The 14,888-nt window shown below is 41.8% G+C and overlaps 2 protein-coding genes across 2 annotated transcripts in view; both read left to right on the top strand.

The window, feature by feature from the left end:
• The window catches only part of itga2b (integrin, alpha 2b), a 28,716-nt gene extending 14,485 nt beyond the window's left edge, over positions 1-14,231 (top strand). Inside the window, exon 31 of the mRNA XM_072368012.1 lies at positions 13,975-14,231. Coding sequence (XP_072224113.1) covers positions 13,975-14,034 — 60 coding nt within the window. The 3' untranslated portion in view covers positions 14,035-14,231. The remainder of the gene's footprint in view (positions 1-13,974) is intronic.
• Positions 2,682-11,246, top strand: LOC140272627 (NLR family CARD domain-containing protein 3-like). The gene is made up of 10 exons (XM_072368017.1): positions 2,682-3,124; positions 3,209-3,325; positions 3,606-3,713; positions 5,081-5,159; positions 5,322-5,529; positions 5,677-7,603; positions 7,894-8,067; positions 8,209-8,382; positions 10,274-10,320; positions 10,447-11,246. The coding sequence occupies exons 1-10, from the start codon at positions 3,057-3,059 to the stop codon at positions 10,986-10,988; spliced, it is 3,444 nt and encodes a 1,147-aa protein (XP_072224118.1). The 5' UTR covers positions 2,682-3,056; the 3' UTR covers positions 10,989-11,246.
• Positions 14,232-14,888: the final 657 nt, after the last annotated feature.

Raw genomic sequence — 14,888 nt, 5'->3', positions numbered from 1 at the left:
TTGAAGTGTTATGGCTGCAGGTAGAACTCCTTAAAACGAATACTTGTTGGCTGTTGTTACAGGCCACCAAGTGCCAGGATAGATTATTTAAATGTATGCTATAATATGTTGGACAAAGCGACAGGAAAACAGAGAGCTATACCGGCTGGGAGATTTAAATATTGACTGGCTGTCTGAGAACTGTCCTCTGAAGAATAAGCTTAAATCTATTACTGACACCTGTGGTTTGTCTGAATTAATGCATCAACCTACAAGAATTTCTCCTCACAGTAAAGGATCTTTAACATCAAAATGTATTGATCACATTTACTGTAGTATTCCTGATATGTGCTCTACACCTGTTTCTGTACCAGTTGGCTTCAGAAATCATAACTGTGTTGCTTTTTCCAGGAAAACAAAGCCATCTACAGCCTGTCCCAAAATTATAATGAAAAGAACTGATAGAACGTTTAATGTGGAGAATTTTCTCAGTGAACATTCAATGGGGTGATATATAAACTGTTAATGATGTGGATACCTCTTAATTTATTTATGGATATTTGGATTAAAATTGTTAACAAAATTTTAAAGAAATTTACAGTTAAAGCCACAAGTGCTCCTTGGACTGATGATGAATTAAAGAGTTTGATGTTTAAAAGGGATGAGGCTAAAAAGGCTGCTGTGCTTTCTGCTTCTACTGTAGACAGAAAACTTTATTCTACGCTAAAGAAACAAGTGACAAAATATATTAACAAAAGAGAATCTCAGACAGTGGTGAGGATGGTAAAAAAATATGGAATGGATGTGGAATCATGTGGAAAACATCGACCTGTAGCGCTTTTATCGAATTGAATAATTAATTGCTTTGAGTTGAGCTCTTTCTGTTCAATGACTCTAAACCTGATTAGATATTATATGTTCAGTTCATGGTTTCATGTGGTTATCAACAGTCATTATTACAACTTTAATAACTACACTGAAGTATTTAAGTGTTTAAAAACACATCATTTAATCTGTTCATTGAACTGACATCATGAAGTTCATCTTTTCACCACCAGAGAGAGATAAATCCAGATCAATGAAGAGTCCACTTTGTTCATCAGAGCTTCAACAGCCAAACAGTGAAACATGGAAACAGAAACAGAGTGTTTGTTTGTTCCCTCTGAGCATCATGAGAAGGGTTAATGTCTTCAGGCGTCAGCATCTGACTTTAACCGAGTCTGACCGGTCCGACGACATATTTTCACGCTGAAGAGATGAAGGTGTGGCTGTCTGAAAGATCTCACAGTTGGATCAACTGTGTTTCCTCTATTTCCTGTTAAATGAAACTAGCTGCTGAATTCCAGCTCAAACTAACCTATAAGGCAGATTAGCTGAAAGCTCTCAGCATGACATCATGTAATGATGTGATGCTGATCAGATCAACTCCAGCTGTAACATTAACTAATGAAAATGAATCAGCCTGCTTTCTTTTTGGCCTTTTTTCTCACACTGAAACCAAACTTGACTCTGTTAGTTTCTTCATCTCTTTACTCTTATTTTCTAATGAACACACATGATTTTTTCAGTTTACCTACATCTGGTGCATCTGCAGCAGCACTAAAACTACAGAGCTGCTGCACAGAACAGATCCCTGTTTAAAGCCTGGTTTTAATGTTTCTGACGGCGATTCTGGAGAATCTCAGAGAACATTCAGAGAGAACGGCTGAATAAATGTTTTCAGATCAGAGTTTGTTGTTCAGGAGCTTGGAGGCGTGTTTTAACATGAACTCCACTGGTCAGACAGGTTCTATCTGTCCCGCCTCCATCACAGGTGGACTCTGCTCTGACTGGTTCCAGGAAGCAGCTCACCTGTGTCTCAGTCTGTCGAGTGGAGAGTCTTCTTCTTCTGCAGCTCTGAACAATCTGTGAGTTTCCTGTTTGTTTCTGCTCTGTAATGTTGGAGAACATGTTCGCTTCTTATTTCAGAACAAACTTTGATCACTTTGTGTTTGAAGACAAATCTACATGATGATCAGGTTATTGATTAACTGGAATCAATCAGCATGATGATCAGCTGATGTTTCTGTTTGTTTCCTTCTCAAACAAACTGCTTCATGTTTTATTTTATTTAAGTTAAATATATTTATCACATTCAGAGATGTGTCGTGTACAGACATGTAAGGCTGTCAGTCATACTGTAATGGAGCAGACAGACACTCAGCGGCTGGCGTAAACAAGGCAGCCATCTTGGCCCTTATAAGGAGCAGCAGCAGATTAGTTGCTATGGAGACAGCTGTGTGTAATAGCAGAGGAGCACAGGGTTTGTGTCCTTACACCCAATTTGAAAGTCATTGCGATTGGTTTTACATTTTTACTATAAATGTGAGCTGCGACTCATCCTGCTGCTGTGAGAAAGAATCAAGAAAACGAGTTAAAATTGAAGTCTCATAACTCCAAATCTCTCTCCAAATACGGCTATTTTTGTCCCATTATACATGACTTTGAATGCATTTACAATGAGTTTTCCCAGCTTTTACCAATTTTCACGTTATGTTTGAAGACATTATACTGACAAGTTATATAAATATATTTATCACATTCATGATCAGAAAAATAGTCGTAAAATCTCAAACACCCCTGAGGTGGATCGTACCATTTTCTAACATGTTTGATTTAATTTCAGCTCCTTTTTCTCAGTATTTAGACTTTTGACACACAGCTAAGATCTAACATCTGTCTCTGTTTGTATTTGCTGTTAAAAAGTCCTCTGAAAACTAAACTAAAGAATCCTTCATCATGGTCATCGGGATCATGAGGTGTGTGCTGGGCTGTAGCTCCATGCCTCCACCTAGTGGACAGGTAGTGGAAGTACAGCAGCTGATGGCAGCTTCCTCTGCCTCAACACTCCTGTCTGACTGCATTCAGAGACACTGATATGAAACAGAGAATCAGAGCCAATCAGTGGAGGAGCAGCTGATCTGTTTACAGCTCAGATGATGGAAAAGAGGATTTGAGTTGATGTGCAGATGAATGATCTGTGTTTCCTCTGCAGATGAAGGTAGAAAGTGTGTGTGAGCTGATGTGAATCCAGCAGCATGGATCAGTGTGAGGACACTAAAACCACTCTGTGTGGGGAACATGAGAGCCAGAGCAAAGCTCAGAGGTGAGACCACCATCTCTAACTGTCCATGACTCTTCTCCATGTCAGAGCTCAGCGCTCACATCACCAAACCACCTTTATTCACAGGAACCAAGCTGGATCTGCAGCTGAATCTGGACCTGAACCCAGCTGTGTGTCCTTTAAGAGCGACAGGTCCAAGGATGACTTCATTAATTTCCAACATGATGTTCCATCAGACAAACAGTGAGTATCTGTCAGTATTCAGTGGAGGCTGCATCATGGTTCAGATGAATTATTTCAGACTTGGATCAGTTCTTGATGTCTCTGATGAGATTAATCAGCTGCATCATGTGTGTAATGTGATGTTTGCTTTAGTCTTTCTGCTCTTTATTAAAACAAAGTGAAGTTTTCTGTTGATTTATTCAAAATCAATCATTTTCTGTCACATTTTTACTTTTTAATCCAAACTGAATTTTACTGAACATGTAAATTTAAGTTAAACAAGTGTTTTTTTTCCTATTAGCAGCTTTCAGAGACCTGGACCTGAACCCAGCTGTGTGTCCATGAGGAGCGACAGGTCATTGGGTCGTCTTATTAACTTTAAATCAGACCAACGTTCACGGTCTCTGAGGTGAGCTGAGTGTAAATGGTGTAACACTGTAAAATGTTCCAGAGTCAGTCTGAACAGTTCTTATTCCAACTTGTGTTTAATGTGAGCTCTTATTCACATCATTTCATGTTCACATGTGAAACTGTCAGAGTGGAAAGAATGGATGTTAAAACAGGTCTCTTTCAGTGAGGAAAATATTAAGAATGATATTTATTATAGAGGAGCTGTTTCTAAAAGAAATGTTCTGAACAATGTCAGCTGCTTTACAAACAGTCTCACATGAACAGAGTCACATGGATCAATAATATGAAGCTGAACCTCAGTATATATCACACAGTTCTGTGTTAATCATGGAGTTTAATGTAATGTATTTACAGTCCCAGATGATCTGTTCAGATGGTAAACATCATGGTTCTCAAATTCTGCTGTTTCAGCCCTGCTCAGTACTGATATATGAAAGAAGAAAGATTTTAGAAGGATCTGAAATGATTTCAGACTCAGAGTTTGAGTTCAGGGGCACAGATTAGGGATGGGAATCCATAAGAACTGATCAATACAAAGTCATCATCGATTCTTATGGATCCAGTTCTTTATTAATAAATATATAATTATATAATATAAATTTCTGATGCTTTCTCCTCCTGAGCTACATGGCTGTATCCATCATGGTGGATATTATTACTGATTATTATTATGATAACTTATTGATGATTCTCTGATGGAGTTTGGCACAAAGCGGTGAGCCACGACCCATCCTTGTTGGAGAGGCTGAACCTTTGGTGGAAGCTGCTTTTATACCCAATCCTGACACCCTCACCTGTCAGCAGGTAACCTGCTGGTTGGAGAAGCTCCAGAAGCTGTTGCTGTAGATTCTATAAACCTCTTTGTCTTTCTTTGGCTCCAGAACAACTTTTACTGAGTGTTGCTGCAGCAGATTCTACATTTGCTTCTGTTTTCTAAAGACAAAGAAGTTGGTCAGTGAAGACTCTGAAAATCATTTCTTTGGACTCGTTTCTGTTCAATAAAACCAATGAACTGATTCCAGATTGAAGCTCTTGTTGTATTTTAGAAACTACAGCTACAATCCAACCAACACGTCAGCTCGACTCCTCACAAACACACAAATCTTCTGTCTGTTCACACAGTTCTGTGTCCCTTCCTCCTCAAACTGCTTCATCTGACATCAGCTTCCTCCCACTGTTAGAGACACACTGAGCTCTTATCTTCTGGAACACAGATGCTGCTGATGTGCAGCTTCAGAGTTAATCAGCTGCTTTATGGCTGCGTTCACTGTTCACATCCACACATCCCTTCATGGACCTTTACCTTGTGTTTGTCTCTGTGTGGACAGACACAATGTGAGCTCATTCTTCATCATTCCTCCACAGAGTGGACCAGCAGAGCTCAGAGGTTCCCAGTGGTCAGTTTGCCCAGCAGCATCAGACACAGCTGGACTCCATATTTATGGTCTGTACATGTACAACAGCTACTTTTCCATCTATTATGTTCACAGTCATCTCCAGGCTGCACTTTGCAGACCAGCGGATTGTCAGTGTGTCCAACATGGATCTGATGTTTGGCTCCATGATTTCAGCCTGATTGGCTCATTCATATAGTATTCTGTTCCAGCTGCTGGAGGACAACATGCTCACTTTTGTGAAGGAGGAGCTGAAGAAGATCCAGAAGGGTCTGAGTCCAGATTACCCAGAATGCTTAGAGAGTCAGAGGGAGGGTGAGGATGAAGAGCAGAGGAGCAGCAGAGAGGCATTAGTGAAGATCACAGTTCACTTCCTGAGGAGAATGAAGCAGGAGGAGCTGGCTGAGCGTCTGCAGAGCAGTAAGAGGATTTCTCTAAAGATTTAACCTGCTGGATAAATGACACATTTACTGATGTCTCAGCTCACAGAACAACACATGTTCAAATACTCATTCTTTACAGGGTGGAAATGTCTGTTTACTGATGTTATTTCTTGTCTTCATTCAGAACTTCTTGCTGCAGTTTGTGGACGTAAAGTTAAATCTGCTCTGAAGAAGAAGTTCCAGCGTGTGTTTGAGGGGATTCCTAAAGCAGGAAACCCAACCCTTCTGAATCAGATCTACACAGAGCTCTACATCACAGAGGGGGGGACTGGAGAGGTCAATGATGAACATGAGGTCAGACAGATTGAAGCAGCATCCAGGAAAGCAGGGAGAGCAGAAACATCCATCAGACAAGAAGACATCTTTAAACTCCCACCTGGAAGAGACGAACCAATCAGAGCAGTGATGACAAAGGGAGTGGCTGGCATTGGGAAAACAGTCTTAACACAGAAGTTCACTCTGGACTGGGCTGAAGGCAAAGCCAACCAGGACATCCACTTCATGTTTCCATTCACTTTCAGAGAGCTGAATGTGCTGAAAGAGAAAAAGTTCAGCTTGGTGGAACTTGTTCATCACTTCTTTACTGAAACCAAAGCAGCAGGAATCTGCAGCTTTGAACAGTTCCAGGTTGTGTTCATCTTTGACGGTCTGGATGAGTGTCGACTTCCTCTGGACTTCCACAGCAAGGAGCCCCTGACTGATGCTACAGAGTCCACCTCAGTGGATGTGCTGCTGACAAACCTCATCAGGGGGAACCTGCTTCCCTCGGCTCGCCTCTGGATAACCACACGACCTGCAGCAGCCAATCACATCCCTCCTGGCTGTGTTGGCATGGTGACAGAGGTCAGAGGGTTCACTGACCCACAGAAGGAGGAGTACTTCAGGAAGAGATTCAGAGATAAGAAGCAGGCCAGAAGCATCATCTCCCACATCCAGACATCACGAAGCCTCCACATCATGTGCCACATCCCAGTCTTCTGCTGGATCACTGCTACAGTTCTGGAGGATGTGTTGGAAACCAGAGAGGGAGGAGAGCTGCCCAAGACCCTGACTGAGATGTACATCCACTTCCTGGTGGTTCAGGCCAAAGTGAAGAAGGTCAAGTATGATGGAGGAGCTGAGACAGATCCACACTGGAGTCCAGAGAGCAGGAAGATGATTGAGTCTCTGGGAAAACTGGCTTTTGAGCAGCTGCAGAAAGGAAACCTGATCTTCTATGAATCAGACCTGACAGAGTGTGGCATCGATATCTCAGCAGCCTCAGTGTACTCAGGAGTGTTCACACAGATCTTTAAAGAGGAGAGAGGGCTGTACCAGGAGAAGGTGTTCTGCTTCATCCATCTGAGTGTTCAGGAGTTTCTGGCTGCTCTTCATGTCCATCTGACCTTCATCAGCTCTGGAGTTAATCTGATGGGAGAACAACAATCATCATCAGCTCCTATCGGGGCACAAACATCTCTTTTTTTGCAGTCTTTTATAAATATGTTCGGTTTTCGCTCTGGTGTCAATCAGCAGAAAGAACAAACATCCTCCCAGACATCTGAAACAACAGAAGATCAATCTGCAGATTCTCTTCGACTCTTCCATCAGAGTTCTGTGGACAAGGCCTTAAAGAGTCCAAATGGACACCTGGACCTGTTCCTCCGCTTCCTCCTGGGTCTTTCCCTGCAGACCAATCAGAGGCTCCTACGAGGCCTGCTGACACAGACAGGAAGTAGCTCACAGACAGGAAGTAGCTCACAGACCCATCAGGAAACAGTTGATTACATCAAGAAGAAGATCAGTGAGAATCTGTCTGCAGAGAGAAGCATCAATCTGTTCCACTGTCTGAATGAACTGAATGATCGTTCTCTGGTGGAGGAGATCCAACAGGCCCTGAGTTCAGGAAGTCTCTCCACAGATGAACTGTCTCCTGCTCAGTGGTCAGCTCTGGTCTTCATCTTACTGTCATCAGGAAAACATCTGGATGTGTTTGACCTGAAGAAATACTCTGCTTCAGAGGAGGCTCTTCTGAGGCTGCTGCCAGTGGTCAAAGCCTCCAACAAAGCTGTGTAAGTACAGAGATAAATATGTTTTAAATACTCTGTTTACTTGTTAAAAGGAGAGAAAATAACTGAGTTATTTTTCAGATAATTTCAGTTTGTAGATAACACAGATTCACAGCAAACAGATACATCAGATCAGTTCACATAAAGAGGAAAGAAACACACTGCAAGAATGTGGCAACACTTTATAATATAGAATTAGGATAAATGTCATCATTATTTATTAATTCAACCATCTTTAATGTGAATAATTAATAATTACATAACTTAACTCTTTTCCTGTTATTCCTCCTCAGACTGAGTGGCTGTAACCTCTCAGAGAGAAGCTGTGCAGCTCTGTCCTCAGCTCTCAGCTCCCAGTCCTCCAGTCTGACAGAACTGGACCTGAGTAACAACAACCTGCAGGATTCAGGGGTGAAGCAGCTGTCTGTTGGACTGCAGAGTCCAAACTGTAACCTGGAAGCTCTCAGGTCAGGATTCATTCAGCTGTTCAACTGCTGATCATTTTAATTCTGCTTTACAGTCATGGATGAACAGCTGACCTGTTCAGGATGGTGTCTGCTGTTGGTGTCTTTTCTCTCAGTATCTGCCATTTGTGTTGTTTTCTGCAGCCTGTCAGGCTGTCTGATCACAGAGGAAGGCTGTGCTTCTCTGATCTCAGCTCTGACCTCCAACCCCTCCCATCTGAGAGAGCTGGACCTGAGCTACAACCATCCAGGAGACTCAGGAGTGAAGCAGCTATCAGCTGGACTGGAGGATCCACAGTGGAGGCTGGACACTCTCAGGTATGGAGAGGTCTGCTGCAGCATCACACAATGTCTGATGGAGGAGGAAGAGCTGGAAACATGTTCTCTGTCCTTCACTCAGCCCTGTCTTTTTGCTTCATGCTGGTTCTGAGTTTTATATGAACCTACATGTAGGAGCCTTTTTCCTTTGTTCACTCAAGCAGATCTTTACACAGAACATTTAACAGCTTTATGTTGGTCTGCAGGTCAAAAACATCACAGTTTCTACATAAAGGGTGAAAAACTGTGGAATGACTGTTTTCCTGACTTTTCCCTCTTCCAGAGATACAGCTTACATCTCACTATGTGATGATGTTCATGTTAAACGTCAGTCAGCTGACTCCCAGGTCAGAGTTCAGACCAACCTGACATGTTGTCCACAGTCCGTTCACTTTGTTAGTTCGTTCTCACTCACCAATGATCACAGTTAGGAGTTAAAAACACACAGTCAGGGTTTAAATTAGAAATGGTTACAGATCACACATTTGACCTCTCAGTCCAGCTGCATCAGGTGATTCGTGCAGTTTCACCACTTAATGACGTCCACATTTCTGGCCCTGATGGGCCTCTGCTGACTGGCTGCTGATGAACTGGTGCTGCTGCTGTTGACCTGCTCACATTGGCATTGGTTCAGCATAAAATTCATCCTGTTTTAAACTCACTGTCATACTCTGAATGTACGTAAATGTGATTTTCAGATTCAGAGAAAACTTCCTCGTCATTGTCTTCCCAATCTTCTTTGTCTTTGGGCTTTGACTGAGCTGTTCCAGAACCCTGTGTTTCTGATTCCTTTGGAGAAGTTTCTTGGTGGGTTTACTGGAATGTTTTCTCTCATTGTAATGCAGCATGGTCCACCTCTGCTTCAGCTGCAGTTTCTGGACAGATGGTCTCACATTTTCCTCAAACAGCCTCTGAAATGGTGAAGAATTCATGTTGGATTCTGTGATGGAGAGTTGACCGGGCCCTGCCTCAGACCCAAACCATTACATTTACAGCTTCAGGCTTCACTGTTGGTTTAAAGTTCTTCTGCTCAAATATTGCCTTTAGTTTACACCAAACAAGTTCCCTGTTACAGTGTCCAAATAATTCAGTTTTAGATCCATCCAGAATTATCCAAAGTCCAGGGACCAGATGCATAAATCCATTCATCCATTTTCTCTACCTGCTTAATTCAGTTCATGGTGGCAGGAACTGGAGCCTATCCCAGCAGCCACAGGGCGAGAGGCAGGTCCACCCTGGGTGGGTCTAGAGTCCATCTCACACACAAACCGCTCATACAGATGTCCCTGCATTAAATAAAGAGAATCTGCACACTTCACACATTCCTCAGACCGTGCGTACAGATGTTTTCGGTGTAATTTAAGTCTGATCCGAAGTGGAGATGAAACTTCTGAAACATCCCATACTGTCCTCATACTTTCATAACTTATTTCCATAACTTCAGACACAGTCGGCTCCTTTTCCTTTCACCGGCTCATGAGCTGGTTAGAAGTGATGAGGAGCAGCGAGGGAGGAGCAAACCTCTGTCAGGAGGAGGAGGAAATGTCTGCCAGCATTAGCCGGTGTCCCCTTAAAACAGCGTGGATCTGTCAGAATGATGGAGGTTTATCAGGTCATTTCTGAGATAAATGGGCCACAAAGAAAACATACACACCAGCAATCATCTGCTGGTTAATGCACAGCCTGTAAGGAAACATATTCAGCAGATTCAGAGGCTTTATTCATCCAGTTAAAGGGATATTTCTGTGTTTTTCAAGTGGGTCTGTGTGAAGGACTCATGAGCAGTCAGCATCTTCCTCAGTGTAGAACAATGTGTGTGTGAGAGCCATGTAATGTCCATGTGTGCATGCTGAAAGAGACGGTGCTGCTCTGACCCCCCTCCTCCTTTCAGGGTGGAGCCTGCTGGAGAACGATGGCTGACACCAGGTCTGAAGAAGTGTAAGTGTGTTCTTCATCTGATTCATGACATCCAGCCATCTTCACACTGTCACATCCCTCACTGATCAAAGTGAACAGATGATAGATCAATAACTGCAGCTGGATTGTGTTTGTTCTCTCCATCAGATTCCTGTCGACTCACCATCGACAGAAACACAGTGAACAGGAGACTGAAACTGTCTGACAACAACAGGAAGGTGACACGTGTGGAGGAGGATCAGTCATATCCTGATCATCCAGAGAGATTTGATGACAGACCTCAGCTGCTGTGTAGAAATGTTCTGACTGGTCGCTGTTACTGGGAGGTCGAGTGGAGAGGAAGAGTTTATATATCAGTGAGTTACAGAAGAATCAGCAGGAGAGGAGACAGAGACTGTTTGTTTGGATACAACGATCAGTCCTGGAGGCTGATCTGCTCTGATCGTTCTGGTTACTCTGTCTGGCACAATAACAGAGAAACACTCATCTCCTCCATCTCCTCTTCCTCTGTCTCTAACAGAGCAGCAGTGTATGTGGACCGTCCTGCTGGCACTCTGTCCTTCTACAGAGTCTCCTCTGACACACTGATCCACCTCCACACCTTCAACACCACATTCACTGAAGAACCTCTGCATCCTGGGTTTACATTCTGGTTTGGGTCACATGGTTCCTCAGTGTCTCTGTGTTGAGCATAAAGAGTTTCCTCCTGTCAGAGAATCACTGTTGAACAGATAGTTCAGTCTGTACATGTCTGTCTCTTTCACTCAGAAACACCTTTTCAGATTCATGGATTCAGTCAGTTTCTGGTTAAAACTCTTCTAAATGATTCCTTGGAAACTTCTTCCTCTTCCAGTCCTTTAAAGATGGAAGCTGCCATTCTTCCAGGATGTTGTTTTTCTGTGTTTCCAGTCAAAGCTTCACACTGAATATCAGTATGTTGTGTTTCTCTGCAGCTCACTGCAGCTGAGACCATTCAGTTGCTGTCAGCTGCAGTTAGTTTGCTGCACATGTGACAAACTGTGACATCAGAGAGGAATCACTGGGCTGCAATCAGCCCAGATGAATTTCCAACTTGTTGTTTCTCCATCATTATTTTTAACATTCAGATTTTATTTCCACATTTTTCTGTTCTGCATTCTTCATATGCCTGTTCCTTTAAAATGTATGTAGGATGATGTAAGCATGACATTAATATGCATCTCTATTAATGTCCTCACTGCTTTAACACCTGTCATTTGTTCCAGTTACTGGAAACTTAACTGCTCTATGCTACAAAATAGTGAAACTAAAAAAGGATGAGGGATATGATCTCATTTTACTGGTCCAAAGCAAACAATGAAAACTCTTTTGGGACTAATTGGGAACTCCTTAAATATGAGTTGGGAACATTTTTAGGAAAGTGTGGAGCTCAAGCTGTCAAAGCGAGAAAAGCAGAAGAGTTGAAGCCTGTGTGGAGCAGAACTAACTTATCCAGCAAAAACCCGACTCCTCAACAGAGGAAGAAACAGAAGAACTCGTTCTCCTGCAAATCAAACTCCATGACTTATATTTCCAGAAAGCAAAGGGTGCCTTTATTAGGTCTCGCTCCAAATGGTGAGAAGAAGGAGAACAAAACACTCATTACTTCTTTAATCTTTAATGCCGCCAACAATAATATTAGTAGGTTCAGTATTAACGGAGCTGTTACTGAAGATCATCGTAAAATAGCAGGTTTTTGTTCTCATTTTTCTAAAGACCTGTATAGTTCCAAATGTTGTCAATCTGCAGCTGATAGTTTTTAAATTCCCTGTGGGTTAAGACAACAGGTGAAGCAGATAAAGTATCCTGTGACAGGCCTTTATCCACATCAGAGGGATGTTCTGTTTGGGCTCTTTGACTTCAACGAAAATAAAGAAAAATTCAACAAAACATTTATTATTAACCTCATCATACTGATGGCGAAATTTCACATTCATAAATGTAAATTTACTCAGAGAAAACCTTCTTTTGTTGCCTTTCACAGTGAGCTCAGGTTGTTTATTTTCTCCATTAAATTTTCTAACAACCATAAAGATAATATCTGAAAACAATTTCTTTAACAGTTCTTGGTGGGATGGCTCGGGAGTCTGCTGTATCTGTACAATGTTTTGTGTGCTGTGCTTTTTGCACATTTACGTAGAATAATATAAGTAATAATAATAATAATATTTCTTTCAAAGAATCCCAAGCGGCGCAGGAGAGTGACGTCATTGACCGCTCTTCTTCTGCGTTTGTCGAGCCAACGTAGGGCGCTATGATTCATTTCAAAGAGCTGAGAACACCCGCACAGAGAACTAAACAATCGTACTGTAGCCCAAACTATTTCCCACCAAAATCCGTCTCATTCTTTTCTTTATCTTTTAACAATGTTTTAATGCGCGCGTGTCCTGACGCGATTCCACGAATACTGTGAAGAAGCGGTGTCCAATAACACGCTGGAAGAAGTTTCCAGCCAAGAATGCGCTGAATGAATGCGGCTGTTCTCATCGTGGTGACGGGCTGACAAATCTACATGGTTGGAACTTTTAATGTTGGAGGGTTGAGATTCCCATCATGCTGTGTGAATGTCACAAGTTACAATATTTCTGTAGAAGTCACAGAGAGTTAAAAACATGTAAAAATCCGCTCTGCCACATACTGTGGGCCGGTTCAAACTGTAACAACTTGGAGGGTATAGTTCAGAAAGCTGAGAATTATCTCCAGATTTCAGCCACATCTCATTTAAGAATATAAAATCAGGCTGAATATAAATGATAAAACCATCTAAAATCAAAGTGCTGTTGGAAAGAGCTTTTTACATTAAAAAGAGTGAATTTAACCGAGAAAATAAAGAAGCTGAAGAACCTTTAATCAGTTCATATCAGTCAGTTATCTCTCTGCTGACTCTCTCATTATCAGACTGATGAACATTAGAGCCAGAATCCTGCAGTAAGAGGAGTAATGTTGGTGAGAACATCAGTATTACTGTATGTGAGGAGTTGTAGTTACTGACCGTGACCACTGGAGGGCAGTGATGATCGTAGTTTCTCTGTTACAGTCCACATGATGACAATGACGGCAGCAAGCAGCAGGGGAGTCACAATGCAACAGTTAAAGTAGTTTATACAGAACATTATGTTAGAATAACCAATTTGAGCTTTTTTACATTAAAAAGAGTGAATTTAACCGAGAAAATAAAGAAGCTGAAGGGTATAGAAGAACTTTGATTCAGTTCAGTGGCACAGCAGATCTTTCTGGCTTTGCTATCATCTTCCTGTAGATTATTTTCACCTGAATATGAGAAACTGAGGGTCAAAGTGCAGCGAAGCCGGCTCTGCTGTTTCAGACGACAGGAGATCAGTATCAGGGAGGAATTAAGTTTTGGTCGACTGGTTGTGAAGCTTTTAACAATAATGTGGACGGCCGTCAGATTTGGTGGAGCAGCAGTGATGAATGCCATGAAGTAAGTTTACAGGGAGAATTCAGAGCCCAGATTTGGGATCAAATAAGAGAAGAAGCTGAAGCATCTTTAGCTTTTAAATAGAGTTTAGTTCAAGTGTCAGCGGCTCAAACCAAACTCCATTCAAATTTTGTCTAATTTAATGTTTCCTCAGTTTTCAGCTTGAACATTCACCTCAAACTGTGTGTGTGTGTTTCTGTGTGTGTGTGTGTGTGCAGCTGGGTTTCTTTAGGCGAACTCGACCCCCCACTGATGATGATGATGATGATGAAGAGTAGCAACTGGCTGAGGAGAGTCAAATGACTGAATAACACAAAGTGACATGAGGCTAACCGTGACTGTTGTTTTCTTCCTGATATTTTCTGTTTGCTTGAAATAGCTGAATTATAAATAACTCAAACATCTGCAATGAGTGAAGAAGGAAGGAAAGATGAAGGGATAGAAAGAAGGATTAAAGGAGGAGGAAAGGATGGAAGGAAGGAAGAATCCACTGAAAGAAGGGAAGAAGGAAGGATTTGTTGTTCTGATTTTGTTAACATTCGTTTGCTTTATCAGAAAAAAACTGTTGGATTGTGATTTGATTATTAATTGTTATTCTTATTGATTATTGGACAGCTTTAGTAAACTTGTGCACTGCAACATGTTGTTTGACGATGACTTTAACATATTAAACATTTTGATGTCTAACTCTGAACAGCTGTTGTCTCAACTAACAGATGTTCTGAGTTCTTGGAACCACATCTGCATCTGAGTGTGATGTCAGACTTTTTCTCTCTGTCAGTTCATATCAGTCAGTTATCTCTCTGCTGACTCTCTCCTTATCAGACTGATGAACATTAGAGCCAGAATGCTGCAGTAAGAGGAGTAATGTTGGTGAGAACATCAGTATTACTGTATGTGAGGAGTTGTAGTTACTGACCGTGACCACTGGAGGGCAGTGATGATCGTAGTTTCTCTGTTACAGTCCACATGATGACAATGACGGCAGCAAGCAGCAGGGAGTCACAATGCAACAGTTAAAGTAGTTTATACAAAACATTATGTTAGAATAAATAATGACAGAACAGCTGAAAATATATATTAAAAATATAGAACTTTATCTCCAGAGTGTACCAAGATTTAAAAGTTGTAT

This window comes from Leuresthes tenuis, unplaced genomic scaffold, assembly GCF_036924035.1.
Source record: "Leuresthes tenuis unplaced genomic scaffold, fLeuTen1.0.hap1 SCAF_17, whole genome shotgun sequence".
Taxonomy (NCBI): Eukaryota; Metazoa; Chordata; class Actinopteri; order Atheriniformes; family Atherinopsidae; genus Leuresthes; species Leuresthes tenuis.
This window is presented reverse-complemented; position numbering and strand designations above follow the sequence as displayed.